The sequence below is a fragment of the Enoplosus armatus genome, chromosome 22 (genome assembly GCF_043641665.1).
Source record: "Enoplosus armatus isolate fEnoArm2 chromosome 22, fEnoArm2.hap1, whole genome shotgun sequence".
Lineage (NCBI taxonomy): Eukaryota > Metazoa > Chordata > Actinopteri > Centrarchiformes > Enoplosidae > Enoplosus > Enoplosus armatus.
This window is the reverse complement of record NC_092201.1, coordinates 12,814,763-12,842,675: the sequence shown is the minus strand read 5'-3', so window position 1 is coordinate 12,842,675 and position 27,913 is coordinate 12,814,763. Positions and strand designations below refer to the sequence as shown.

General features: G+C 40.7%; 2 protein-coding genes across 2 annotated transcripts; both read right to left on the bottom strand.

The window, feature by feature from the left end:
* Nucleotides 1–1,155: 1,155 nt before the first annotated feature.
* Nucleotides 1,156–9,726, bottom strand: LOC139304748 (solute carrier organic anion transporter family member 1C1-like). Its single transcript, XM_070928604.1, has 14 exons — nucleotides 9,676–9,726; nucleotides 8,230–8,371; nucleotides 7,549–7,681; nucleotides 6,504–6,622; nucleotides 6,214–6,360; nucleotides 5,824–5,922; nucleotides 5,155–5,412; nucleotides 4,133–4,297; nucleotides 3,077–3,272; nucleotides 2,767–2,932; nucleotides 2,016–2,200; nucleotides 1,729–1,793; nucleotides 1,495–1,612; nucleotides 1,156–1,369 (listed from the first exon to the last, which is right to left on the bottom strand). Exons 1-14 carry the CDS (start codon nucleotides 9,724–9,726, stop codon nucleotides 1,156–1,158), a joined length of 2,058 nt encoding a protein of 685 aa, XP_070784705.1.
* A 3,209-nt stretch (nucleotides 9,727–12,935) lies between these two features.
* On the bottom strand, nucleotides 12,936–27,913 carry LOC139305411 (mucin-6). The gene is made up of 39 exons (XM_070929380.1): nucleotides 27,865–27,913; nucleotides 27,314–27,358; nucleotides 26,730–26,958; nucleotides 25,429–25,558; nucleotides 25,235–25,298; nucleotides 24,792–24,874; nucleotides 24,206–24,401; nucleotides 23,959–24,084; nucleotides 23,743–23,863; nucleotides 23,526–23,661; nucleotides 23,358–23,438; nucleotides 23,174–23,252; nucleotides 22,919–23,056; nucleotides 22,610–22,756; nucleotides 22,231–22,325; nucleotides 22,007–22,139; nucleotides 21,623–21,866; nucleotides 21,415–21,455; nucleotides 21,098–21,186; nucleotides 20,733–20,887; nucleotides 20,485–20,623; nucleotides 20,290–20,394; nucleotides 19,813–20,007; nucleotides 19,491–19,563; nucleotides 19,235–19,404; nucleotides 18,824–18,980; nucleotides 18,259–18,369; nucleotides 17,850–17,991; nucleotides 16,765–16,787; nucleotides 15,673–15,873; nucleotides 15,344–15,585; nucleotides 15,062–15,248; nucleotides 14,542–14,770; nucleotides 14,054–14,220; nucleotides 13,778–13,847; nucleotides 13,552–13,661; nucleotides 13,393–13,424; nucleotides 13,155–13,308; nucleotides 12,936–12,958 (listed from the first exon to the last, which is right to left on the bottom strand). The coding sequence occupies exons 1-39, from the start codon at nucleotides 27,911–27,913 to the stop codon at nucleotides 12,936–12,938; spliced, it is 4,911 nt and encodes a 1,636-aa protein (XP_070785481.1).

The following is a 27,913-nucleotide window of genomic DNA, read 5'->3' as shown; positions in this document are numbered from 1 at the left end:
ACATATTAATTGATGATACATTTTAATCAACAACTACAGTGTATAACAGAGTAAAACATAGTACAATCAAGTTTGAGTTACACTCAACTCACTTTTAGTCCACTGTCCAAACTATAGTGAACTTTTCGAGACTAACACCGGCGAATCAGAGGATCATATGAGTGTTCATGACCTTTAGGGTTTGTGTAAAATGAGGTGTGTGTCAAACAGGTGGGATATCCGGACAAATGTTGCAGGGGCACGTTGCTAACAGTCAGAGGGTTATCAGGCTGATATGTAACCTGTTAAATGAAACAGCTTTTTAGCATGAAAACCCCTCTGTCTCTCTCCTTCCCTGTTCCACATGTAGGCCATAAAAAAACGTGTGTCAGAGAAACTAGTTTGCAAGGTAACTGGAAACGGGACTGCAAAATACTCCGCCTACCAGCATCTTTAAAGCGTATTAATTAACACGTTATATCTCATTAGTTTAATTAATAGTGTTTGCTGGTTGCCAGGCAACCTCACCGTGATGACAAGAATCTAGGAAGTCACTGCTCCTGGCCAAGAAAGTCTGGCACATACCTTTGGACAGAGCCAGGCTAGCCGTTTCCCCCGTTCCCAGTCTTTGTGCTAAGCTAACCGGCTGCTGACAGTAGCTTCATATATTTACCTTACAGACATGATATCAATCTTCTCATCTAACTATATATATGTATTTCCCCAAAAAATGAAAAAACATGAACCATACTTGATGTTACTAAGTGATGCTACTGTTTCTTAGGCCACAAACACTTTAGTTGTCTTGTACTAGTATTTAAAACTATACCCTGTACATATAAGGTATATTTGCCAAACTGCTACTACTACTCAAATCACTTTGAATGTAAAGCTGTAGGATGAGACATTACTATCATTACCTGACCTAATGCTATTCAAGTATAATCGGTGGACGGTTGATCTTATCAGAACTAAGCTCTAGTCAGGATCTTTGACCTTTAACGTGAACAATTAGCAGTTGATGTTTTCGGCACAAGGTGTACTGCTCGAAGGCCAAAGAGCGCTGACACTGTACCATTACCACATTTGGTCCAGTATGGATGCAGCACAGTACGTAGGCAGTGGGAAATCTGTGTCTTTCATTTGCATTATACAATGGTGTCTTCCTCAAACACCTTAAATAGTGCTCTCCTTGTCCATGTCTTCTTTATTTTTGGCAATGTTGATGTTGGCGTGTCCATTGCCCAGGCTGTTGCTCTCCAGTCCATTCTCTTTGGCCTGATTCCTCAGTGCTAACTTCTTCTGTCTCCTTACAATTTTGAGATAGAGGCCTCCCCACAGAATGTTGGACAGGAAGTAGAGTCCAGTAATCAACCCCATGAATGTCATTCTGTAAATAAAGTACGATGGAACAGGTTAGGTTTCGTTTTTTACTTCATTTACGTGCATTAATTCAGGAATATTATGGGTAGGATATTCTAGCAAGATATTATGAGTCTGTTTTTTTTTTCTTACCTGAATGCATTAGCATCATAGAGTCTACATGCTCCACGGCCTCCACACTGCTTGGTACCCCACTTCAAACAGGTTCGGTCAATCAGCGCTCCGAAATATATAGGAGGGGGTATCCCACCTGAAAACACACAGTCACATGAAAAGAGCTGAAAAGTAATTTCACCAGTCATTGCTGTCAGTATATGCATGGCCCTGTGAGCTAAACAAAACAACAATAAAATATTTGGTACTCACCCAGAGTTCTTACTATCAGCGTCTGCATACCCAAAGCCAGCGACTTCAGGTCTTGCTGTATGGACCTGGAAGATTAACCATGATCCTATCAGACCTTGAGATCAGCATTTTAGCTTCAAGAATACACAAGAGGCAATATTACCTACAATAGTGTTACAGAAGCAGTTCACACAAAGCTCCCGTTTTGATGCTTGCATGTAATGCCATAATCCCTACATATGCCAGAAATCAATAAAACACTGCAAGGCATTGTTATACCCAGCCGTAAAAGCTTTAGTGTCTCTGACCTGAGCAGCACAATGTATCCTGGCGTGCCCCCACAGGCAGAGATGAAGGACCCCACTACGGACAAAGCCATGAAGACTTTGAATATGCGATCACAGTCGCTCTTCCTGGGGCACTGGCCCAATACTGCGGACATGTTCATGCTGGGCGTCATCATTTCCCCAATGCAGGTACAGTTATGAAAGACCTAAAGAACCAAGAGACAGAGATGTGAATGATTTGGTTTACTAGTACTAACCCATTTACATTTGTCTGATGTGGGTTCATGAACACATCCATGCTCCCAAAGGGACAAACCCTTTTGATTTTAAACCCTATGGCGTTTACTCTCATGCCACCCTCCTGAAAAACAACTAGTGAGGCTTTAATAACAGCAAAGGTTTCAGTGCTTTGATATTGTGGGCTGTAATGAACATGGTGGCCTCTAGGAGCCATCAGTGGGACTTTCATCAGTTTGTGATGTTCAGTCTATTTTGCAAGTTATTGTTTGATAATGTAATGCAAATCATTTGGGGGGTAGTTTGTTTTCTGAATTTTCTAGAAACGCCCACAGAGAATGGGCCTAAATCTGTTACTGTCAATCAAAGCAGGGCTTATTGATCACAATATATGACTTTGAAACAGAACGATAAAGTTTCAGCAAGAAGTGTAATGAAATGACATGTATGAAGAACTGTTGCTGTGTGTCCTTGTATGTGTCACAATCTACCAGTCGTATCTATTTCTCTGAAGAAATGTAAGTTGCTGTCTTACAATTTCCTTGCTGTTGCCAGTGGAGGTCTGGCAGCCGGCCAGGCAGGGCGAGGCATACGTCATTCCGTTGTAGGCGCACACTGGGTCCCAATGCTTCATTGAGCAGGAGCAGCCCATGTTGCACTGGGACAGCAAAGTCTGTTGGTTGTAGGACACTTGAGGAGCCCTAGTGCACCCAGACATGAACAGAGACGCATGAGCAGGGGACATTGGTCCAGTGAGGCATAAATCAGTTTCACTGTCATCATTCTGAACTCCTGATGGAGTCAAAAGCATTTTAGTTGCAAACTTTGGCTTGCATGCCACTTACCCCTGATATGAGACAGTAAGACCTCCCACCTCTGCATTATCACAGTGCATGAAGACCTGAATGGCAAGCAGACAAAAGGACCCGATGGAGGCAGTGATCGACACCCTGGCTGCTCCGATGACACCCAGCTTGAAGCGCTTCAGTACAAAACCTCCGGTGATGATGCCCAAAGCGACAGCTGGCAGGTTCAGTGTACCTGGATGGATGAATAAACGGATTAATGAAGGGATATATGAAAATGGAGCAATACACTGGAAATACTACAAAAAGAAAATGTCCCACTGATCACAGTATTATACTATAATGTGATAAAGAAAATGTGCCCTAATCATTGGGTGCCTCCTAAGCACGGGAGCTGTTGAAGAGTACAAATATAAAGGGAATTGGGGAATTATGAAACATGTCATGGTTGAAGGTGTGTTGAAAAGTTATATTAGTTTAATATTGAATGAACAACTTGAAGTCTCCATTTGTTCATTACTTTTAGTGGAAAATGTCAACCATTTATAACCATTTATTTCTTATAGCTCCTCCACAATCTGTCCACCTATCCCATGGTTTACAAGTACCTGTGGTTGGGAATCACTACCTTTGGTAAATTATTGTATGCAGGCTCAACACATGGTGCATTCATGTGCTGGTAAGTACCAAACAGCACTCGAGAGCTGTGTTGTGAGAAAGTCAAATCCATAAGACATAATATGTTTTTTGCATTCAAAATGTTCTGTTCAGCAGCCAAACGGTGTTGTTCTAATGTTACGTTTCATAATAGAAGGTGATTGTAAAACAATGACTTTAAAATGTCAATATTCCAACAATAACACTGTCAGCTAGCCGTGCTGGTAAACAGTCATAAAATACTAAACATAGCTCAGGGTGCTATTTTGCCGACGCACACAAAAGGAGAGCCCACAGTGGGCTCCTTATTGCTTACATTTCAAGTCAACTTTATCTCTCGCAATCACACTTCCCTTCAACAACATCATTGTTTCAGTTGCCTCGGGCTACAGAGTGCAGCAGACACAGAGTGAATTGGGGTCAGTTATTGCTCTGTACCTATGAGGAAAATGGCCTTGGAGGCTGATTGGCCGTAGATTTGCTCCAAGAACTTTGGCTTGAAGGTGATCATGCCAATGAAGCCGTTGACTGCCACCAGGTAGGTGAGGATCATCAGCGAGAAGATGCTGTTCTTGAACAGTCTCCTCAGAGATGGAATGAAGTCTGGTGAAGAACAAAGCAAAGAGAGATTATAGCAAAATAGTTTTATTAAGGTACTGTTAAAAACTTATCTATTTCATATATTTCATATATCTATACTTATATCAATACACACTCACAACTCAAATGTTTATACACATGTATTTAGTAAGGCATGCTTATATGTATTTAAATCTACCTATATTACCAAAACTAACATTAATTTTCTAATTTAACTGCCATATATGGCATATTATGCATATTGTGCAACATAGATTCATTTTACACACATTAAACAGCATTATTACATAACCTCTATATTGTTCATATTCTTTTGTATGACATACAGTTTTTATTGTCTGTTATTTTAAACTCTTTCGTCATATAGTCACCTTTCTTAGCTCTCTTTCGCTCTTTTTTCAAATAATATCACCTTCAAATAACACTTTACAAAAGTGAACAGGAGACACTGTTACGTCGGCCTGATATAATGTTGTGTAATGCACTATGTGGCATGACTGGGCTTTAGCTTAAGTAACAGCGTCCCCATGTTTCTCTGCCCTGATGAGTCATTCGACTCTTACCCAGATTGCATGATGGTTAGTTACTGCAAATCCAGCTTTCAGGGTTAACCAGTCCGGGTTCTGTTTTTTTTTGTTGTCTGGGCTATCCCTGGTTAATGATTTAACACATTAACCCTAATATCTATTTGCACAGTGACAATCTTCCATGGTGATGGGGCATGTGTCGTTCTGCGGCTCGTAGATAAAGCCTTTTTGGAATAAGAGCACAAAACTAAAAAGATAAAAGATAAAAAAAACTACTAAAACAAGTCTTATGCGACGACCTGTCCTTAAATGCATCACAGTGCTTGATGGTACCTTTAGCCAGCTCCTGGAATGTCACTGGCTTCTCCTTCTCCTCATCCTGGTTTTCCTCCGGCAGGAAATTCTCCTGCTCTGCCACTGTAGCCAGCTCTGTGCCTTTACTCGGGCTCTGCTCTTGCCCCTGCTTGGGCAAAGACTTGGGGAGGAACCAGAATGGAATACTGGACAGCAGGATCACAGTTCCAGTCACTATGAAGCCCAGCCACCAGGCCCCCACCCAGCGGGAGTCCTTATGGTTGATGGTAATGCTGTCTGGGAGAGGGAAGACGAGCAAAGACAGCAGATTGTGAAGGACTGTGTTTATAGGACTTTCATTGGTAACCGCTAACACTTTTTGTTGTAACAGCTCAGACCTCTTCTTGTCTCTGGAAGACTTGTAATCATTCAATGACAAACAGTTTTGCTCTGTAACTACGACCTTGCTGTGTAGGTTCAAAGGGAGGAAAGGTTAACTGTTTTGCTGAAGGACTCTTTGATTGACAGAGGGGTTATATGTAATAGGTCAGCACACAGCCAATTGCTCAGCAATTGTCTTATCAGTCAAGGGTAATATTGACTTAATGGGTAAGCACTAATGATGACATTTTCTGAAAACTACCAATAATAACCAGACAGTCTGCATGTTGTGCCACATCAACACATCCTGTACTTTAAGTGCCATACCTAAATCCACAGATCCAACGTCCACGTAGACCTTGGCAAGGAAGGACCCGAGCATGAACCCAAACATAGGTCCTAAGATTCCCACTGTGTGGATGCAGGCTGGAGAAACAGAGAAAGACATGTTGTGTTGTCCAGTACTGTGATGTTGATCAAGCATTATCCCGATTATACAGGATAGACACAGAGCAACAAAACACCAGTAGCAGGACACTAAGTAAGCAGGCTGATGGTAAGAGTGAAAGATCAAAGTGAACTAAGAAGATGGAAAATAATGTAGCCAAGCCCCAAAGCAGCGTAAAGTAAGTAACCCAAACAGGAAAGAGTATAAACTAACACAGGAGTAAAGTGTGTAAAACTAGCACAGACAGTAGGAAGTAAAAAGTAACGAACCCAAATAGAAAGGAGTGTTCTCTTCTCTGGAGAAGTCATCCAGGTAGGACACGCCCAGAGGCATGATGGGAGTCTCTCCAATTCCACGCAGCATGTTTCCCAGGAATACGTAGATCCACAGGGAGGAGCCGGCTGCCTTTTCACAAGCTGAGGGTGGAAAACTTGAATGAAACTTGACATAATATTGAAAATTCTGTCTAATGCATTGCTCATCTTCCGCTTCTATGAATTGATTTGGTATCATATCCTCAGATCTTTCATCTGATTTAGTGAATGTATGTGCCATCTACCTGTTCTGGTCTCTAAGTCAGGCATCTCATCTGTCAGGCTGTGGTTGGACAGACAGGGCAGGGTGCTCTCAGTGTTGTTGGCATCTGTGCTGTGAGACACGCTGGTCTCATATTTATACCTGGAAAATATTGAGAATTATTACGTGACTGTTTCACAATGACACATCTGCATCTTGAATAGATTTTTTTCTTAAAATAACAGAGCACATACAAAAATGTATTTCAACATTTCTGGTAGACTTTTAAAAAAAACTTAACATGCCACCAAACATACTGTATGTGTATGTGTCTTTCGACATGAATATCTCCTTAACAACAACTTTCAAAATTGCACATTCAAGCTGGATGACCAAAGCAGAAAACTGCCTCAGGGCCCCAGACTCCCGGGGGCCACAACAGAGTTACTGCGTGTCAGATGTTTTTTTAAAGTTTTTAAAGGGAATTTAATTAACTTCCAGGTTGCTGAGGAATTTGCCCCATTAAAGCACAAGATCAACTAAGGAGGGTAATACATTAAATCTTCTGAATCTGTCTTGTAGCGGGGCCTTTGGTCAAAATGTAGTTTTAATACTTTTATTTACTCACATGATATATATTGCTAAAAGATGTTTTGTTTGATAAAATATGCATGACCCAATTTACACACAGAAAACCAGTGCATAGTACTGGATAGTTTGCACTGACCTTGGAGGTGACAGGTTATCTACACATGCTGGGTAGGGGCCTGAATATGGCCCCAAGAGCAAATCTTTGCTCTGAGGCCCCAAGCAGGTTAAACCCGTTGTGCGCATTAGACTAGGTGAAATTAGCTGTAATTTCTTGATATTATATACATATATGCACCCAGAGTACCAGTAGTTCTTTGACTCTTCCCATTGTGGTTCAATTAAGAGCTTCTCTGCATCTACAGCAGCTCTACCTCCAAGAAGCATATAATGTGATTCATGATGTATCATGTCATTACTGCAGGATATACCATAACAAGGCCACAGTATAACATATACAAACGTGGAATATTAAGAAGATAAAGAAACTGTGTGCTTACAGCCCCTGGAAGAAGTGAGGCAGGGCTATGAGGAAAGATCCAACAGCCATGATCAAACAGCCAATACCCATCAGCCTGGGACGATGGAGCTTAGCACCAAAGTAGCTCACAAAGGCTATCACCAACAGGTTGCCTGGGTAGGAGAAGAATTCAAAAATAACTGAATGAATGAAGGAATTATTGGTTTGACATTTTGGAGAATTGCTTGCAGAGAGTTGGGAGATTAGAGAGATATCGCTCTCATGTTTCTATGCTAAATATGAAGCTAGAGTCTGCAGACTTAGCATAACTTAGCATAAAGACTGGAAACTGGGAAACAGATAGCCTGGCTCTGTCCGCTGACCAGCACTCCAGCTGCCACTAATTAACATCTAGTTTGATTAATACATAGAAAAAACAAATTGTAAAAAAAACTTCCTGGCAACTTCAAAGTGACGACAAGACTTCAGGAAGTTCAGGGACTGTCCCCCGTAAAACCACAATGGCATTTTTCCATTTTATTTTTATTTTTTATGGATCGAGCAAACACGATCTAACGTGTTAATTAGTGAGCTTGGTGTCTTTATCTACTGCATAAATCCAATATTCATCTGTCAACATTTTTATTATTTAAAATACCATGATGTAGCTGAAAAGATTTTTAACACCATCCAAAATGTTTTAAAGGAAAACAACACATACCCATTTCAAAGCTGCCATCTATAACCCCAATGAGGGAGCTGGGGATATCAAAGCGCCTCTCAATCTGGGTGATGGAGCTCTTCATATAGGCTCCACCAAAGGCTTTGGCAAAGTATACAAATGCCATGGAGGCCAGGAAGAGCTGGAAACATAGAAACAACAAGCTGTTGGATGAAGCGGTTCTTCTCTGAAACAAGAACAGTTAGGGGGCGTTTGATGTGATTTGATCAGGTTTAGTGAAAAGGGCTTAAACTCAGACTGAGTCAGAACACCTTTAAATGGTGAACCTGACTGTTGTAGTCTTTTATTAAATGATTAGCTCGGTAATAATCTCTCCTCAAAAACTCCAGAGTGAGAGGATTAATCTACTTTTTTTCCAGTCACGCAATGAATTTGAATGAGGCTTATTCCAATACAAAGGATAAAAGGGTATAATTGCACCTTGCACAGATGTTAAGGGAAAGGGTGAGTGGCTGTAGTATTACATAGACTACTCCCATGATGGGCTCACACACAACACCTAACACACATATAAAGACCTACAGTGCTTCGCACCTACTTTCAACCTTGATTGGATTTACATCAATTTACATTAGATTAGATTAGTTTAAATCTAATCTAATGTAAAAGTGTTTAAATCTCACTGTATCTTCATTTCTACATCGAGTCTGAGATGGACAAAGAAAGGGGATTCTGGAGATTAAATGTAACAATATTTAGTGAATCCTTCAATTTAAATCTTTGGGAAGTAATTCACTATTTTTTGTAAAAGTTTGTTTGCTTTTCAGTTCAAATCCTTCACTCAAAATGTGTGTCCTTGCCACAAAGTTAGTTAAAGATTAAAGGGGATTTACACTGGGCTGCAGGTCACAGATTACTCTGTGAACACGTTGAGACCACAGTCAAAGTAAAATCCTCCAGAGGTCAACACGTTACTTTTTTAACTGGTGACAAAAATCATGCAAATATTAAATGCTACTTAGAGCTGATAATGTCCCATTTTCTTATATGATTGGTTTGTTATCAGAAAGCATGTCATCATATTGACAAAGTGAACCAATATAAGACCACACTTACATGTTATGATTACAGGTCACTGCAGCCATACCACTGTTTATCTCAAAGCACTTATAAAAAGCTCTGTTGCCATTCCATGAGCAAGAACAAAACACAATTTTCATCTCAATTGGTGTCAAAGTCTCAAAGTTTTATCTGGTCAAGAGAAAAAGTAACCTTTTTTTCTGACACAGATAATACTGACATAGAAATACCATACCAAGACAGATACCTATAGATAAGGTTGAAGAAAAGTAGTCCAACAATGAGATTTTGCAACTTAGCACCATCACAGTTTTTGGATGTTCAGTCCATTTGTCTTCACAACCATGGATTTAAATGATTAAGACCATACATTATAATACAGGCACAGGACGACATTTCACCGACCTTGAGCTTGGAGCAGCAAGCCTCACGTGTTTTTTTGGACTCTACACTCATGATGCTGCTGTGTGCTCAACAGAAAACACCACCAACGGACCTGCAGAAAGGCACCAAGATTATGAGCACACCAGAAGTCATGTTAATTTCATCTAATTTATCAAATAGATTTTACTTCAAAATATCCAAAATTAAATAAAAGATTAAACTCTTCTTACCAATTTCCTCTATTTGTGTTAAAGAAAATTAAAGGTTAATGATAAAGACCTCATAGTCAGTGTGTTTAGAAGTGTAATTTTATATTGACAATAGTGAGATTTGTTACCAACTTCACTTACAGACATTATACCAGTAATTCACACTAAAACACAAGTAAATAGTACCATCAAATAGTACCACCAATCCTCAGTGTATCTTAGAAAATAACTTAGAAGAATTAGAAGTAGTGAAAAACCAGTAAAAGTATTTACCTGACAGGCAGCAGTGGTCCTATGAGGGATGGAAAGGATGTGGTAAAGTAGCTGAAGGTGTGTTTGTACCTGGCAGGACTTTGTGCTTAAAGCAGGAGTCTTATCACAGACAAACTATAACATCACCTAATCAGTAACCCAACCACTCATGTGCACTTGTTGATCATGTCAATAAAAAGCCCTCCAACCCTCACAGACAGACAGACAGACAGACAGACAGGCACACACACAAACCTAAATGTGACTGCTCTGGTTGGGTAAGGTCTAGTGGGATGCATGTCCGACCAGCACCGGAAGGGTTCAGAGGTTCACCGAAACGCAAACACACACAGACATTCACAACTTGCGCACACTCGCACATCCTCCTCTGTGAACATCATAAGCCTCCCAAGTATCCATCCTTTTGAACGCACAACAAACAGCAGCAGCGTGAAGCTGGCCAAAGCTTATTTTACAAGCCTGCTGTTTCTGTTGGTTTGCTGTTTCTCAAAGAATGAAATGCTTTCCTCTCCTGGAGAAATGCAGCTTTTGTAAAGCTGGGTGTTTCCTAGGCCTGATCAAAGTCTTCCTGTCCTATTGATAGCCCCTAACAATGGCTTTCTCTCTGTGTCCTAATGGCCTAGTATCGCACATCACATCACCTGATCAGGCTTGTTTATATAGGCTATATAAGATATTCAATAAAGGTACTCCATACAGTAGTTCCTGACATTCAGCACACCAAACGACACAAGATATAATTACATTAACATGAAAGATAATAAGAGCAAAGAAGAAAAGTGTCTCTGTTCCTGCAAATAACCCACAGAACACATTGTCAATAGATTTCAGAGGGACTTTTTCTTCTGTAGAAGAATGGTCACTAGAGGTTGGCCTTTTGGGGGGGGGGGGGTGTTCCTCCTGCTTCTGGAGAGGATAGTGGCAACTGTGTGTGTCTGTGCCAACAGCAGCTTGAAACCTTCGCAGGGGCCTGGGCTTCAATTTCTTCTGGTGCACTGCATGTGTCTATTGTATACATCAGGTTTTTCACACTGATGATGTAGAGGTCTCAAAAACTCATGTATCAAATATGATACACTTGGCATTACATGGTTAGGAAGCTGTTTTTTTGTAATTTGCATGAAACAAACCTTTAACTTCTGAAAATGGGAGTGATCAAAGCCAGAGCAGTGTGGCTGCTGGTATATACTTGCTTGAGGATGAAAAGGAGGGCTTAATACTGCAGCGATAGAAGATACATACTTCAAGCTTTGGTGATTAGTAAATTGTCCACTTTATTTGACAGAAATTAGATTCAGTAATTGCTTTAAATAAAGAACAAAAAGATGTTGATGTTTTTGCACATTACATCCTCCTTGTTATAAACACTGTAGAGCTCTTTTCATTTAAAAAAACAGATACATTTTACATGTTTAATTTAAAATACATTTTGGTTAAGTTTAGTTTTTTGTCTTTTCTCTTACTATGTTTATTGTTATGCACCAAAATACCAAGGCAAATTCCTTGTATGTGAAAACCTACTTAAGGCAAAAAACCTGATTCTGATTCTGATTAATAATCTATTAAATTTGAATACATTTGATTTTGATTTGGAAATCTAATGGATACATTACAAAATTGTTTATGCTTGGCTCAGGCCTGTGCTGCCAGAGTACTTTTCAGCGCAGGATGCCACAGGATCTGCACTCACAGTCGGTGATATGCTGGTAAGTGAAGTGTTTGGTAGTGAGGTCCAAGCACTGCAGGGTCACTGATCTCTTCTCGGAGCTCCGCTCCTGACAGCATCTGTGCTTGTGCTCCACCTGCATGTCACCACGTAACACGACCCTGTTGCAGTGAGCCGAGGCACAGGAGGGGAGGAGGAGAGAGTGGGAACGGGTGGAGGAGGAGGAGGAGTTAAAATTCAGGAAAGTCTCTAAAATTCACACAGGACTGAAGGTCAGTTTGAACACTAAAAACCTCAAAATGTGTTAAGTGGCTGTGTCTTAACTATTGCTATTGATCAGTATATTTCTTCTCACCTGGGCTCAGACACACATTGGCCCTGACACACAGGTATCTGCATGGTGGTGTTACAGTTGTCTGTGGAAACCCTGATGCTGGTCACCTTCGGAGCACAGCTCTGGTTACCTGGAGTCAGGGGAAATGAATATGGGAGGAAGTGATTGAATCTTGAATGCAGAAGAGTCCCACATTATTTAACTTTCGATGGTTACATTGAACTGCAATGTCAAAATTCTACAAACTGAAAGAAAGTCAATGTGACAAAGTCAGCAGTTGTAAATGACTTCAACATTTTATTGATTTTGACTTAACTTACATGTAAAGCAGCAATGTTGGTCGTCCCAAATTCTGTCCTCCTGGTAAATAAACCACAACAGCTCAAGGTCAAATTTGTGTTGTTCCACTTTAAACATTTAACTATGGCTAATCCAGTGTATCAGCATAATGTACCCCCTGTAGGAAAAAATGCTTCCTTTCCACACCCAATAAATGTGAATGAAAAAAGTTTCTCTGTTCCAATTTGTAATTTTAATAAAAGCTCTATGAAGTACTTACGATATATTTTCATGATAAAACAATTCTTTAGCAATAATTCTTTAGAAATAAAGATGTTCCACAGGGTGTGTGGTACCTCCTGACAGTTTTCTGTGGGACAGACTGTAGTCTCAGTCTGAATACCCTCTTTGCTGCAATGGAATGACACGCAGGGAAGGTCGACATCCTTCCACCTGTCTCCCACCTACACACACAAAGACAGATATGATGACTAGACACTTTACAGCGCAATGATTCATTTCAATCCAAAATGCTACTTTCCTCTGCGGGAGAGGAAATTGTTATGAGATTAGACACAATTTACCTTGTACGTTTTTTCACGATGACTGCAAGTCTTCTCGACTGAAAAATAACACATTCAGTAATAAGCACCTAATCTGTATTAGAATTCATGTGACAAAAGGAGTCTCTGAGATAGTAAACCATCATTTTAAAATATTATTAAGTGCCAGTGCTTACCACAAGTCAATTCACCACAGCAAGAGGTGTTTACCAATACAGCATTGGGGCCACAGGTAGGAGCTGGCTCAGGAGGTTTTAGAACACACTCTTCTGTCCGAGTCTGGTTGTTACATGTACACAGGTAACAGTCGGACTTCCACACCTCACCAGGCTGGAAGACATGTACAGAAATACTTTTTAAATGTAGAATTTTAAATGTATTACTATTTTCTCATTGATGAGACAAGATAATTACCAGTCTGGGCTCACCAAGCGGTCCTTTACAATCTGATGGATGAGGAAACAGACATTAACATTAACTATTTATGGTGACATGTTGAAATGGATGTCTCCAAATTTCCAGATTTCAAACAAAGCTTCTCTAGGTGTTTCTACAGTAGGCCATGTTACTCACAGGGACAGTCAGACACACAGATGTTTGAGTGATTTCCAGCCTTGAACTGGCCGCTGGGACAAAAACAGCCTGAACTGCTCTTCTCGAGGGAGGCTCCTGGATAATGCACTCTGTACAGCCAGAGGAGAAATAGAAATGGTGAAAATCTTGACAGGGGAAACATTTTGGATTTAAAATGTCACAACAAATGTGAGGATGTTATTTGGTATAAGTAAACTTTACAAACCCTCCGTAGCAGAGGTCATCCAGCTTGTTATGACATTCTCTGTAAACCAATCCTTTTGGACATGGCACATCTGAAACATTAACAAGGACACTGAAGTTATCAACGTAAGTATCGGTTTAAGGAGGAATTTATCATTACCATTTTTAACCAAAACATCATTACAAGTCAATTCCATAAAACGCAGAAAAGTGTGCAAATACATGAAAACAATCATTTGTCCCTGGTCTGACTGGCTTTGCTTTACAGAGTATAAGCAAAAGTATAAAAGGTACATACCACAGCTTCCATTTGTCAGTGTTCTCCAGTTAATGCAGAAACCAGCCTTCTTGCATTCCTCAGCAGCTTGCTCTAATGACGAGCAAGGGCCACCCCTGCATGAATCAAACTCACAGTTCTTCTTTTTAATGACCAGATTCACATACCTGCTGCAATTTAAGAAGACTCTGGGGAAACAGAATAGATTTGAAATTTAATCAAGAGTTAAAACATGTACTAATATACAACATACACAGAGAGACAGACAGCCATGGTTATACACCATCAAAATGAAAAGAAACAATATAGAAAAGCTGGCGTGAAGAAAACTAGTTTAAGTATTCCATGTGGTTACTAGGTCACTACCAGGTGGCTAGGGTGTATGGGGTGACTCTGGGTGGTTGCTACTAAGTGTTTAACAAACACACTAATTCTACCATAATTCCCTCACAAGGTGTGTGTGTGTGTGTGTGTGTGTGTGTGTGTGTGTGTGTGTGTGTGGAGCTTACGGGTGGAGTAGCAGCTCACATAGTTGGCTCGTGGGGCAGGAGGTGGTGATAGTGGGTGAGTTCGTGGGTGCTGGAGTGGGGTCATGGTGACAAGGTACGTCCCTTGGCGCAGAGACACAGGCTGGCTTCAGTGGGTCGGCATACACCCAGTCATAGGCCGTCTTCTCACAGCAGCTGTCGTCCTCGATCTGCCCTCCTTTACGGATACATGATCCAACACCACACACACCTGGAGAGGAGATGAAGGGGTGGGCTTCAGAAAAGATGTGCGGTACACACATATATGTTTTAATTGACATAAACACCCATTGCTAGCTATGCATTAGGATCTTTGAAGCCATGGCTGGCACCATCATGGTCCACAAGCGAACTCAGCAAAGCAGCCGACATGAGAGTTGAGAGACGAGATAAAGCTAATAAGTTCAAGGTTTTTTTTGCATTACCTGAAAGTCCACTCTACACAGACTAACACGCACTGCTAAAATGGTTATACACTCTACACTTTCAATCTATTACTCACCACATTGTCCTTGGGTGTTGTTGAGGAAGTGCTCCATGGCCAGACTGACCACCAGGGTATAAGACGGACTGAGGGAGACATACGAGCGGATCTCTGGGAGGTAGATTGACACTATGTACACCGTGGTCTCAAACCTCCACCCATCCTCCTCATATGGCGGCTCTATGGTCACATTGTTCAGAGTGGCCTAGGGCAGATTAGATCAGTATCAAATATCAATGTGTCATTCTTTCAATAGAATATAGCAGCCTTAAATACTTAGAAAGTTGTATTGTGTCATACCTGTACTGTAAACAATTGTGGATTGATACTGAGTGTAGCTATATTGTTCTGATATTTCAGGATGATGCCTTTAACGCAGGAGCCTTCGAAGCCCGGCCCACAGTCAAAGTTGTTCACAGCAATGGTCAGATGATGAAGTGGTGACCGCTCCTCCACCAGGATGTAGGTGCATGCGTCCAGGAAATCAAAGGTTACACCTTGGAAAGAGATGTAGTGGGGGTCCCCGTATAGCTCACAGCGACCTAAGGACAGTATGGAAAGGATGAGGAGGTGATTTTAGAGGACGGGCTAACAAGAGCGGTGTCAGAGACAGAAAAGGATACACTTACAGTCACACTTCCATGTTTCACAGCATCCATCCGACACTTTGGTTAACTGTTGTCTGGGGCACACAGGAATTGTAGGCTCTGGACAAACCACTTGAGTCAACTCTATCACCCCATTTGTACAGGTCTTATGGAAGCAGTCCTCTGTCCACGTCTCACCGCAGTCCCAGCTTTTTTTCCTCTTCAGGTCTCTACACTCACAGACTGATGATTTGATAAACAAAACAGCAGAAGACGGCGAACATAGAAAAGACAAAAACATTGTTTAGGAATTTTAAGGAGTTGACTGCTAGGCTAAATAAAATGTAATCATTTAGCAATATGCAGAACAAATATATGGCACGCACTCTGAGTGGTGGTGTATGGTGTTGACGAGAGTGGTGGCGTTCCCGTTTCAACTTCAGTTGTTGACTCCACACTGACAGTTGTGAATGCAGTCTCTGTTGGGGTGGTGGCTACTGAAGTGTGGTATGTTTTTTCTATCGTTGTCATGGTTGTGCCTGATTCTTCATGGGTTGTCAGTTCAGTGGTAGATGTTGCATTGGTAAATCCTTCACTTGTGGACACCTCGGTGGTATACGCCGTTGGTGGCATCATTGTAGAATTAGACGTCACCCCATGAGACGTTATTTCGGAGGAGGTGGTAGTAGGTTGAGTGGTCGGATGTGTAGAAGAGGTAAATGTGCCAGTGGAAGCTTCTGTGATGGTAACTTTAGTTGGACCTGACGTTTCAGCAGGTGTGGCATTGGTTGCAAAGGTGGTTGTTGTTGCTGTTGTCTCTCTATATGTTGTTGTTGGTTGAGTTGTGAAGGTATCAGTTGACATAACTGTCTCTGTGGGCTCTGATTCTGTTGTCCATGTTGAAGCACTCGGAGTTGTGTATGACGTGGTGCTAGGAGACTCAGATGTGGGTAACTCTGTTGCGGTCGTCTGTAGTGTGGTAGATTCGGTGCCATTTGTTATCGCTGTAAGCAGTGTTGAGGCAGCTGTTGTCATTAAAGGAGTAGTACTCATTCTACTTGTAGATGATGTGGTGGGTGAGCTAGTAGTGATTGCTGTTGTGTTGGGAGCGTCTGAAGGGGTTACTAAGGTTACAGTGGTAGTTGAGGTAGTTGTAGCTGTTGGTTTTGAGGTGGTGGAAAGCACAGTTGACCAATTTCCAGGAGTAGTTGAGACATTGGTAATGGTCGTCATTGGTGTAGAGGTGATGGGGGGCTTTGTTGACCAAGTTTCAGCGGTAGTTGCAGCAGTTGTAGTTGTTGGTGTAGAGGTGGTGGTCGTAGTAGTGGAAAGCATAGTTGTTTCAGCAGTAGTTGCGGCAGTTGTATTTGTTGGTGTAGAGGTGGTGGGGGCCGTTGTTGACCATGTTTCAGGTGTAGTTGCGGCAGTTGTAGTTGTTGGTGTTGTGGTAGTGTAAAGCACAGTTGTTTCAGTGGTAGTTGCGGAAGTTGTAGTTGCTGGTGTTGTGGTCGAGTAAAGCACAGTCGTTTCAGTGGTAGTTGCGGCAGTTGTAGTTGTTGGTGTTGTGGTCGTATAAAGCACAGTTGTTTCAGTGGTAGTTGCGGCAGTTGTAGTTGTTGGTGTTGTGGTAGTGTAAAGCGCAGTTGTTTCAGGTGTAGTTGAGGCAGTTGTAGTTGTTGGTGTTGTGGTCGTGTAAAGCACAGTTGTTTCAGTGGTAGTTGCGGCAGTTGTAGTTGTTGGTGTTGTGGTCGTGTAAAGCACAGTTGTTTCAGTGGTAGTTGAGGCAGTTGTAGTGGGAGTATTTGATGTAGGAGTGGTGGTAGGCCTAGTTGTGGGTGGAGGTGCTGTTGGAATAGTGGTGGTAATTGAGGTCTGGTTTTTTGAAAACAGGTACTATGAAGGCACATATACTGTAATCTAAAACATTTAAAAAGCTAATTGCCACAAAACCTATTTCATATTTTTGTGTAATAGACACACGAAGAAGTAAATGGAGTGGTACATGAATATAAATCATACTTACGACACAGAATTTTTCCATTTTCACAGCGGCTAATAAGGATGATATAAGAGAGTAAGAAATGTCCGGTTGTTAATGTAATGAATGTAACTGATTGTAACTAATTAAAAGTGCACAAGTTTTCATGTTATGGTTCCCCTGAAAATGTACATATTTAGTCTTTTTACAGTATGTATATATTAAGAATGGCCCAACTTACCACTCAATAGACTGTATCAGCACTAATTCCCCAGGCTGAATGATAGTGTCATTAGAATAACAGGTGCAGTTTCTCAATTTGGTGCATCCACCAGTATTTTCATCATAGTATGGTTCCTCCTTTGAACATCTGGGGTAGCAGCCTTTTCCAAGAATAAACACACTTTTTATATGGGCTCTATGGATTTTGTAAGCATTTATTAGGCCAAGGCCCTGACTAGAAAAAGCATTCAATAAAAATGTAAATTATGAGTGAAATTGTTTTTTCTATGGCCAGGTTTGTTTGCAATACTGCCAGAATTAAATATAAAGTAACATTTAGGCATTATTTATCACTTTCCAGATTCAACTGTTGATTAAAAAGTAAGGTTAGCTGTTATATTTGAATACAACTGAGAAAGACTGGTTACCTTCCAGCTTGTGAGGGAAGTATTTGCCTTCGCTGCAGGTTAGCATCTCACCACAGGCTTCATAGTGCCAGCTACACTGGCCCTGCTCGTTGTAGTAGTCACAGTAGACCGCTATGGTTTAAATGATCACAGGTTAAATTATTACAGACTGACTTATAGTTTATGTTTTGTCAACTTTCTGTGACAATTAACACACTTTTCATCATTGTTGGCTGATTGATTGATTGATTGCTTTACTAAAGTGTCTTACATAGTGTCAGTCCTCTGCATAATGACAAAGAGATACTTAAATATTGACAAAACATAATGTGAAGTGTATAGAGTATGTGAAATACTAAGCAGTGAAATGAAACATGGATATTTACTTTTAAATTGTCTGTATGTGCCATATTATTCAACTCAACAAAGTAAACTGATGAATGATACATCTTTGGCATTCTTAGCAAAGCCCTCTGAAAAAGTGACCATCTAATCTATGATTATATTAGAAGTTATTCTAAAATGTCCCATCACTGTTACCTCCCTGCCCTCAATCTGAAAAAAGATGGGGGGGGGGGTAACTTACGACACAGATCAGGTGTTCTCCATTTTACACACACATCCCAGTCACTGCATGCCTCTGCGTAGGCTGCCACAGCTGTGCAGAAGCCCAGGAACTTCCCTTCAAACTCACAGGAGCAGGACTCCTGCACACAGGCAAAGTAGTAGGGCTCTGGATCCACCTGGAGATTGTAGAACATCCAGGATGGAACTTTTATCATCACTTTTAAGGGCTCTCTGTGAAGGTATATTACTGTAAATACTTATTATACTAATACTTTATTATATTGCAATAGCTTTGGAGTCCATTCAAGACTGTCTCCTTACTTTGTATGCCACCCTGCTTCCCAAATGTGTAGCAATTAAAGACCTGTGCAGGAATCCAACCCTTGACCCTGGTGTTGTTAGTGGCATGCTAAGTATGTAAAATACATACTTTTAAATGGCAATCTTTGAATGTGTCTCCTCTAAGGATCATGCAGCGCCGCTGGGCCCAGGCTGAGCAGTAGGAGTTGCGTTCGCATGGAAATATCTCAGTGGTCACATCAGAGCAAGGAGGCGTGGCGACTTTCCAGCTATTGCCAAATGCCAGGGGGCTGGACACCGCTAAAAACAGATTTTTTGGTGTTTGGTATTTTGACCAATATGACAGAAGTATTACTGCTTCATAGAACAAAAGAAAACCAACTTACCTGCTGAGCCACTCATTTGCAGGTCATTCATCTCATTGGAGTCAAAATTCCCACAGAGGCCACATACTTGGTTCTGCAGGAGAGAGGGTTAAAAAGTCAATTTTAAATGTGTTAAAAAAAAGTCAAAGATGGTCAGTGCTTAAATATAATGTTAGTGTCTTTTCTGACACTAGACATTTTCAAATCCTACACAAAAGTAAAATGTTTCAAATTTAAATTTTAACCTCATGTTCAGCAGTCTCTAATATCTTTTTATTTACATTGAGGAACAAAGTGTGTAGTCATGTGACAAGTGCTATTAAAATAAATCCTCATCACTCACCCTCCAGTTGGCGTGCAGCTCTATGGTGACTCGGGTGTGTTTGTCCCAAATGAGAGTTATCCCTCTGCTCGGCACTGAGATTATGATGTAGAGTCCTACAGTGTGTGTGGAGTAAAGTGAATCTTCCTGCACAATCCAGCCACCATGGAGGCGTCTGGTCACCTTCATGTCGCTCAGGGTCAGGGTGACTGCGCCCTTTTAGGACAGCACAGACACAACTCAGGGTTTATGAATATTTTTAATTGTTGATGAACAAGTTACCAGACTTTTACTGGTTCATGACCATTTATCTGCCATAAAATTCAGCTCAAACTTATTGAGCAAAAGATGGAGCTGATGAAATGTGTGCAAATATTGGGTGTAAAGAAGTAAATGAAGGACTGGACAAGATAATGAAGATATATAATAAACAAGTGGACAATAGCTCTTAGTGGGTCTTAGTGAAGTAAAATGGGAATCACAGAAACAGCCATCCACCTGCAGGTCGAGGATGATAGAGCGAGAGCAGGTGAGCGCCTCATCACAGCAGGGTACACTCTCCGCTCGGACAGAGAAAGTGCCGTTCCCGTTTCCACAGTCATCCTGAAGTAAAAAGATCAGTATTAAAAAATATGGCAAACAAAAATACAGCCTACAGCGGATTTCGTTCCCCACGTTCATGTTAGGTCTCACCTCTATAAGCGTGTACTGACAGTGTCCATCAAAGCGATACCATTTGGAGTCAAAGGTCTGGTAGTGGCCGTTTCCGTAAACTTGACACTTCCCAGGACAAGGCTCATCTTTGCAGTGCCACTGACCTTGACCACAGGTACTGTAAGATAGAGTGATGTGAACTTCTTCATCACGCCCTCATTAGCTTTTTGGTGGAATAAGACTTTCTGAATGAACAAGTAGGAAAGCAGCACCGGTGCGGCTGTTACCATGTTTTGCAGTTGGTTTTGACAAATTGTCCCGCACTGAATACTTTGCCGCTGTACACACAGGTGCAGTTGTCCAGAGAAACACAGTTTCCACGGTGATCCTCATACTGGTCATGTGGGCAGTAACAGCCACTCTCACAGGTCTGACTGGTGGCCTGGAAATCATCATACCAACAGAAAATCTTTTAGCTCAAGCATACATTTGACCCATCACAATAAAAGAAACCGTGATAATGAAATAATAAATAGCCTATATTATTAATCTTACCAGGCAGTTAGTCAGCTACTGCTTTCAAATGAAAAATGAATAAAAATACAGGAATAATGACAAGTCATGTATACAGACATATCATCTGTTGACCTACCATTGGCTTGGTGAGACTGTCACAGGTTTTCTGAGCCGTGTTAACTGGATACTCTGAGCAATGAACACAAACCCTCCCATTTCTGCATCCTGGGGCAAACAATCATTAAAAACATAACACATATAATTATATTTCAGACACAATTTCTTTTCTTTTCTTTTTTTGTTGTTGCAGAAAATAGAAGGATTTATTTGAAAGTGGGACCAACATTCTGGGTGAATTTCCACTATTAACAAATGAAGTTGAAACAATGGAGCAAAGATAACTAAGGATGAGTGTGATTTTCACATGATTGTGATAGAAGAATAAATATTTACCACAATCCTTAGAACAGCGCAGTTCTCCGTTCTCACAGAGGCTGCAATAGACACAACTTTGCTGAAGTAAATGTACACAACTGAGCACACTGTAGTAGCACTGGGGAGACTTGGTCAGGACAGACAGTGGCTAATAGCTTAATAGAGGTAAAATGAAAAATGGTATATGTATTTTAAATGGCTGTAAATTTGCAGACGATCAGCTCACCACTTTTGTCCGTCAATAACAACAGGCCCTGGTGGCGTTGTACCATTAGAGTGCTGACAAACGCACTCTGCCTTTGGGGTACAGATGTTTCCTTGGTTCAGGTGAGTTCCCTCTGGACAGCCACAGCCCTCCTCAGGCATATCGTCCAGTCCACAGCGAGGGTCAGGGCCAGACAGGGAATGGCATGTGTGGTTGCAGGCTTGCATGTTGTAGGAGAATTCTTGGTTCTTCTGACATTTCAGAGCTGGGACACAAACATTGTGATCAACATTAAATATACCACATACTAACATGGACCAGTTGATATTTTGAACATTACTCTTTTACAATACAGTGGGAGGATGCAGACAGGATATGTTGTATATTTGTCAAAGCTGAACTCACTGCAGTCGGTAGCTTCCCTCCAGTTACTGACTGAAACGCCCAGACTGGCGCAGGCTTTGGCATAGTTGCCCAGAGCAACACACAAGCACTGCTGCAGACTGCTGCCACAGTTACATGTTCTTTGGATGCAAGCCTGGAAATAGTAATCACTTTTCATATTAACAGGATGTTGTCACTGATACGTCAATGGCAGTTAGTTGCCTGAAAAAAAAGTTACTTGTTACCGTGTAGTAGTAGTCGGTTGGGATATGACCATGGCACTTAGCAAATAACCCAGTTGGGTCATTCAACACCGAGCACTTTTCATCAGCAAATATTTCTGCAAAAATCCATGTTGAGATAATGAAATATGTTTGCAAAACCATTGGAGAAGTATTCTTCCTAGTAGTTGAAGTCTTGTAACACATCCCAGAGAATCCAGCAAAGTAGTGAGCATATTCCAGTGTTTATTGTCTATTTTTAGTGTCTATTTTTTGAAATAACTTCCCCGTTATAAAGGATTCAGGAAGACAAACAAAATATTGTGTATGAATTTAAAAGCAATGGTTTGTTTGTTTTCTTTACATTTTACAAGCACATTTACAGTATATCATGAATTGCTACCATTGTCTGTGTTGGTGCAGGGGCTGATGATCGGTACACAATGACTCGCACTCCAGGACACCGCAAAAGGTTGAACTGAGTTCTCGATGATCCCGCTGCTGGTGGTGAAGTCGTCTGTGGTGTCATTGTTGCTGTTGCCACAAAGACCTGAAAGACAGACGGACTCTGATTAGGATATAGGAAGCATTTTTGAATTTAGTTTTTGTATTTGTTTTGTTCTTGAGATGAAAAAAACTAAAAAGTCATAATGAAGGTGAATCCCAAAGGGAATGTATATACAATATACTGTATTTTGGCTTGTTCATAGACCTGTGATCGCGCCACTGTGGTTTTTGGGTGGGGTGATGTACAGCTGGATTTCTGGAAACATCTGGACTTGGATCTTCAAACCAGAGGATGTGCGAACCTGGACATACATGGAGGACTGCCAGAAAACCAGAACGTGCTCTGACAGGTGACAGGTGAGAGGTTGGTAGGTTAGCAACCAAGCCATTATGGATGGATTAGAAGGCTACCAGACATATTACATATTCATTTTCAACAATTCTTCCCATTTTTTTTTACCAGTCTGATGAAGTTCAGTAATCTCCTCCTCTTTGAATTTAACCATGTTGTGTGAGAATACATATAATGAAAATGTTTCCTGCAAATGCAAAAAAGGACATTCAGTGGCTGAACATTACTCTTGCTTGACATTTGTTTGGTAGATCATATTGTTTTAAATTCAACCCTCAAAGACTGCTTGTACCTGAAAATACTGAAGAAAGCGGACTCTTTTCAGAGTGGGTGTCTTTTCAGAAAACTCAATTATTATTGACCAGTCGGGCCCCTTAAAAAGGATTTTAAAAGAGCAGTTAGTATCATGAAAAGACAGCGTGGGTTAATGTTAAATGTCGGGGTAGTGGGGAAAATTCACCTGTGAGGCCAAATATACACATTTACCAGGGAGGACATATTGTTTGCCATCATACGATGTCACAAACTGCCCTTCAATGAGACATCTGGCAGAGCAGATGTTTTCAGAGCATCGCCATTTTCCACTATCACAAAAGCTGAAAAAAAAAATGAAATTGAAAACTTCAAACTGGTTTATTTTAGCAATTCATGGATATTCCATAAGTATCAGAACCTACCATGACTGACACTTGGAGCTGCGTACGTCTCCGGTTGAGTAGCTTATGCCACCAAACACACAGGGGCAGTCGGACACACTCACACAGTGGAAGCCATCTGCGCGATCATTAAGCACCCTACCTACAACACAAATTAGTCAACCTTTTATTGTAGGCTAAACAAGCAATTACACAACGAGTCAGGTAAGTGAAGAGCTACATCATACAGTCAGATACCCTTTGGGCAGACACAGGAGCTGGTGAGGTCCTGGTTGGAGAATCTGGGGTCCGGGTTGGAGCAGCTGGGAACAAAGGCCGGACCTTGTTCTACATAAACCAGGTCTCCTGGACATCTCGGTTCCTCTGCGTTCACCCACAGAAACAGACAATCACGTCAAATCAGTGTCCATCAAATCAAGTCGATCAAATAAGAGTCCAAACATAAATTTGAGATCTTTAAGATCTAGATTGAAAGAGCACCCACCACATGTGGTTACAGATCTCCATGTTTTCCAGACATAGCTGTTGTTTCCACACTTTTGGGCAACTTCTTTGAAGAAAGCACAGTAGATGTATTTTCTTGTTTCGTAGCTGTACACGTTCTCATCACAGAGTTGGATATAATGAGGCGTTGTGGCTTTCAGACAATCAAAGGTGTAGGAAAAGAACTGTCTGCATACCTACAAATATCATCAGATATCATCAGAAGCCGTCTGAACATCAGGAACTAGGACATGTTGTTTCGTGTGAGTGTGGCTGTTAAAACCGAGGTGTGTTTACCTTCATTTTATGTTACAGTTGAATGGATTAACTCACAAAAATTTGAATTAATAAAAAGACTCAGGCTCAATATTTAAAAAAACATATGTACATTTTATTATAAAGTCAATATTTTGTAACTAAAGAGCCAGTAGCATCAATTAATTCATACCTTGTGTTTTTCTGTATCTTTTAAAAGAGATCAGTGAGTGACAAAAACACAGAGCAGCAGTACCAGCAGTAGACCAGAATCCAGTACCATCACAACATCCACTCAGCTGTGTTTTCAGTCTTTGCAACAGTAAACTTACTGGATTCAAAGTGGAGACAGGATCTCGGGTTTGACACGTGTCCTCAGCAAACACGCTCTCCGTGATCAACTGCTGCCTGTTCCCTAATTTCATTAAAAAGATTGTGTTCAGAGAGTCTTCAGAGAAAACTGTGTGCAAACAAATGTCAAAGTTTGCGTTCACAAAATGTGTGCATCCCTATAATCAGCAAGACTAGAAAAACTGGAATTCTTCAATTAACTTTCAGGAACAATTAGGCCCACTTTGCATTATTTCTACACTTAATTCTGAAACATAACATCTAAACTTGAATTTATAAATTTAAGCTGACATACAGTTTACCAAACCTCACCAGTTACATATAAAACTCATTTTATAACCTGTATTAACCACAATGCTATTAATATCACTACTGCTATACCACAAAAACCCTGCTATTATTTCCAGTCATTTAATTATCATACCTGGGATGTTGTGTTTCCCACACAGTCCAGTCATGTCGGCGCTCAGCTCCTGCTCCAGCTCCACCTTAACAACAAGTTGTTAGGTGGGTGTGGTTAGTGCTCTGCTCTACCAAACTAGCTGTGACTGTTCAAATTAATTTAGGATGATGCATATGCATATGTATTTGTGTGCCTGTGTTTATGCGTCCTCTCACCCACAGAGTGTCTATTCCTCCTGGTACATTGTGCCAGGTGACAGACAGAGGAAGCAGCAAGCTCCTCAGTTTAGTGTAGATGCCGTACTGAAAAATATGCTGGTAGGTGTGGTCATATGGAAGGGAAACACTGTCAACAAATAAAATAAAAATGTAATAAACAGTTTTTAACATTTATCAGAAAGATATTCAGGTCTCATTTTCACAAAACAATGCAAATAGCAAACCTTGTTGTTTTTATATACATTTCCCTTTGTCAGACAAAATTAAGAGCACCACCTGAAGTAAATTAGGTCTTTCTTTTTACTTTTGACTGTTCCTTAAATCTGCATTCCTCCTAATGGCCAGGAGAGGGCGACTCCACTGGTTACAAAAAGAAGTCCGATAGTATAGAAGTCTATGAGGAAATGAACTTCATCAACTTCTCACTTGATTTATTATCTCAGTAAAAAATGTTCCTAATAAGTTTATGGTCTCAATCGCTGGTTTCAAGTCTTCTTCAATGCAGCATGATCATTTCGTAAATGATGGTCCCATTTAGAGTAAAATAGACAATAAAGCATGGTATGCTTTAGGGCGGGGCTACATTGTGATTGACAGGTTGCTAGCGGTGTTCGGTTGCACTAAAAGACACTCTAGGAGTCAGCTGTTCATTTTTTCCAGTAAGTACATTTACAAGCTAACTCTGTCAGCAGCTACTTTGCATTATGTAGTCAGGAGCCAGGTGCAGTCAGCTTGCCGGTGTAGGTGGGCGTGCATATTGTCTTAGGGTTCTCAAATCCCCAGCTTCACCCTCTCACCAAAATATGGTCACCCCTCTTTCCAACAAACCAAGATGGCGAAGGACAAAATGCCAAACTCCAGGCTTCAAAACAGTAGTCAACAAATCAATGGGTGACGCCACAGTGGCTACGTCCACTTCTTTGATACAGTCTATGGACATATAATAGTAGTCTGTAAATTTTCATTCAACTCAACTGGAGAGACCATTATCAATAACACTGTGCCCTGGAGTCAAAGCTAATAATTATAACATTGAAGACATTAAGAATGCATTAAAATGTCAACCACCTGGCTGAATGCCATTAGAGTGACTGATATTAAGTGCCTTTGGGCAAAACACTCACCTGCTGCACTCTTACTGTAGTTGGTGTGGCTGTATATTGTGTTTTTTTTGACATTTTGAACAAAGGGTGTGTGATGAGATCAAACTTTGCATGAGTCATGAGTTTGATTTTCTGGGTGGTTGCAGTTTCCCTGTAATAAAACAGTATCAAGGTGGGTGAGGGTTGGGGCCAAACCTTTTCTTCTCCACCAGGATGCTTCCGTTCTGCAGAACTGCAGTCCTGATTTTGTTGATGATGATCTCGACTTGGACCAGCAGCCCGCTGTCTCCTCGCCGTGTGGTGATATCGCATTCCACCCGGTTGTGGGTGAAGCGGGTGAAGGTGAACGGGCAGTTGGACCGCACATAGAAACTTGAACCACTGAAAGGCTGGACGACCCCACTGCCGAATGTCTTGCAAGTGTCTGATCACAACAAAGGTCGATTTACTGATTAATGCAAGACTGCAATGCTGGATTCAATAATGAAGCAATAAATCAATGAAATAATTTTGTCATGTTGGATTTACGGTTTAAAATGTCACTGTCACAACGTAATCTGTTTTAGTTTTTCTTGCCAAAGGTGTATTCAACAATATTATCCTTTCAATAATCAATTCAGAACTCAATAATGAAATCGAATAACTTTTAATTGCTTTTGTCAATTCACTCTTTTTTTTAAGCGCAGCACATACAATTTTCAAGAGGACCATTTTATAAACCACATGATCAGCCATTATTTCAAAAGATCAAGATACAATATTGATTGACTCATACTCACATTTCTGAGTTTCTGCTGTTGTGACAGATTCACTTGTCCCTAAAACTAGGAGAGAAATACAGTGTCAAGGTGAAAGTAAACATTACTAATCATTAAAAATGATTAATAATAATACAAAAACTTTGGATATGGCATGTTCGCATTATACCAGATACAGTAATTGATTATAAAAAACATAGATATGTGACGCACAGATAATGCACATCAGTGATGAAGGCATTGAAAATATCATGTAAGGATTGTTAGTTAAATTTACTGTAACGAATCAAAAGTAAATGAACTCAGAAAAATAGCTCCTGTCAGTGTTATACTAATTAACAAATGATATTATTGGAATGCTTGAATATGTAAGTAGCATGTTAGTGTTGTAGTTGGTTATGGTATTTAAGCTCTTCTATACACTGCTGTGTAGTTTAATCTAAAACAGTGCATCCTATTTTTTAAGCTTGAAATTACCTTGAAATTTAAATACTCAAGTTAAGTACAAGTACCTCACTCGCTTAAAACAATTAATTCACATTCAAATGCTGAAATGAAAGATTGCATGGTACCTGAGGCCAGTGAAAAGCAGACTGCCAGCATCCATCGCTGGGAGGTCAT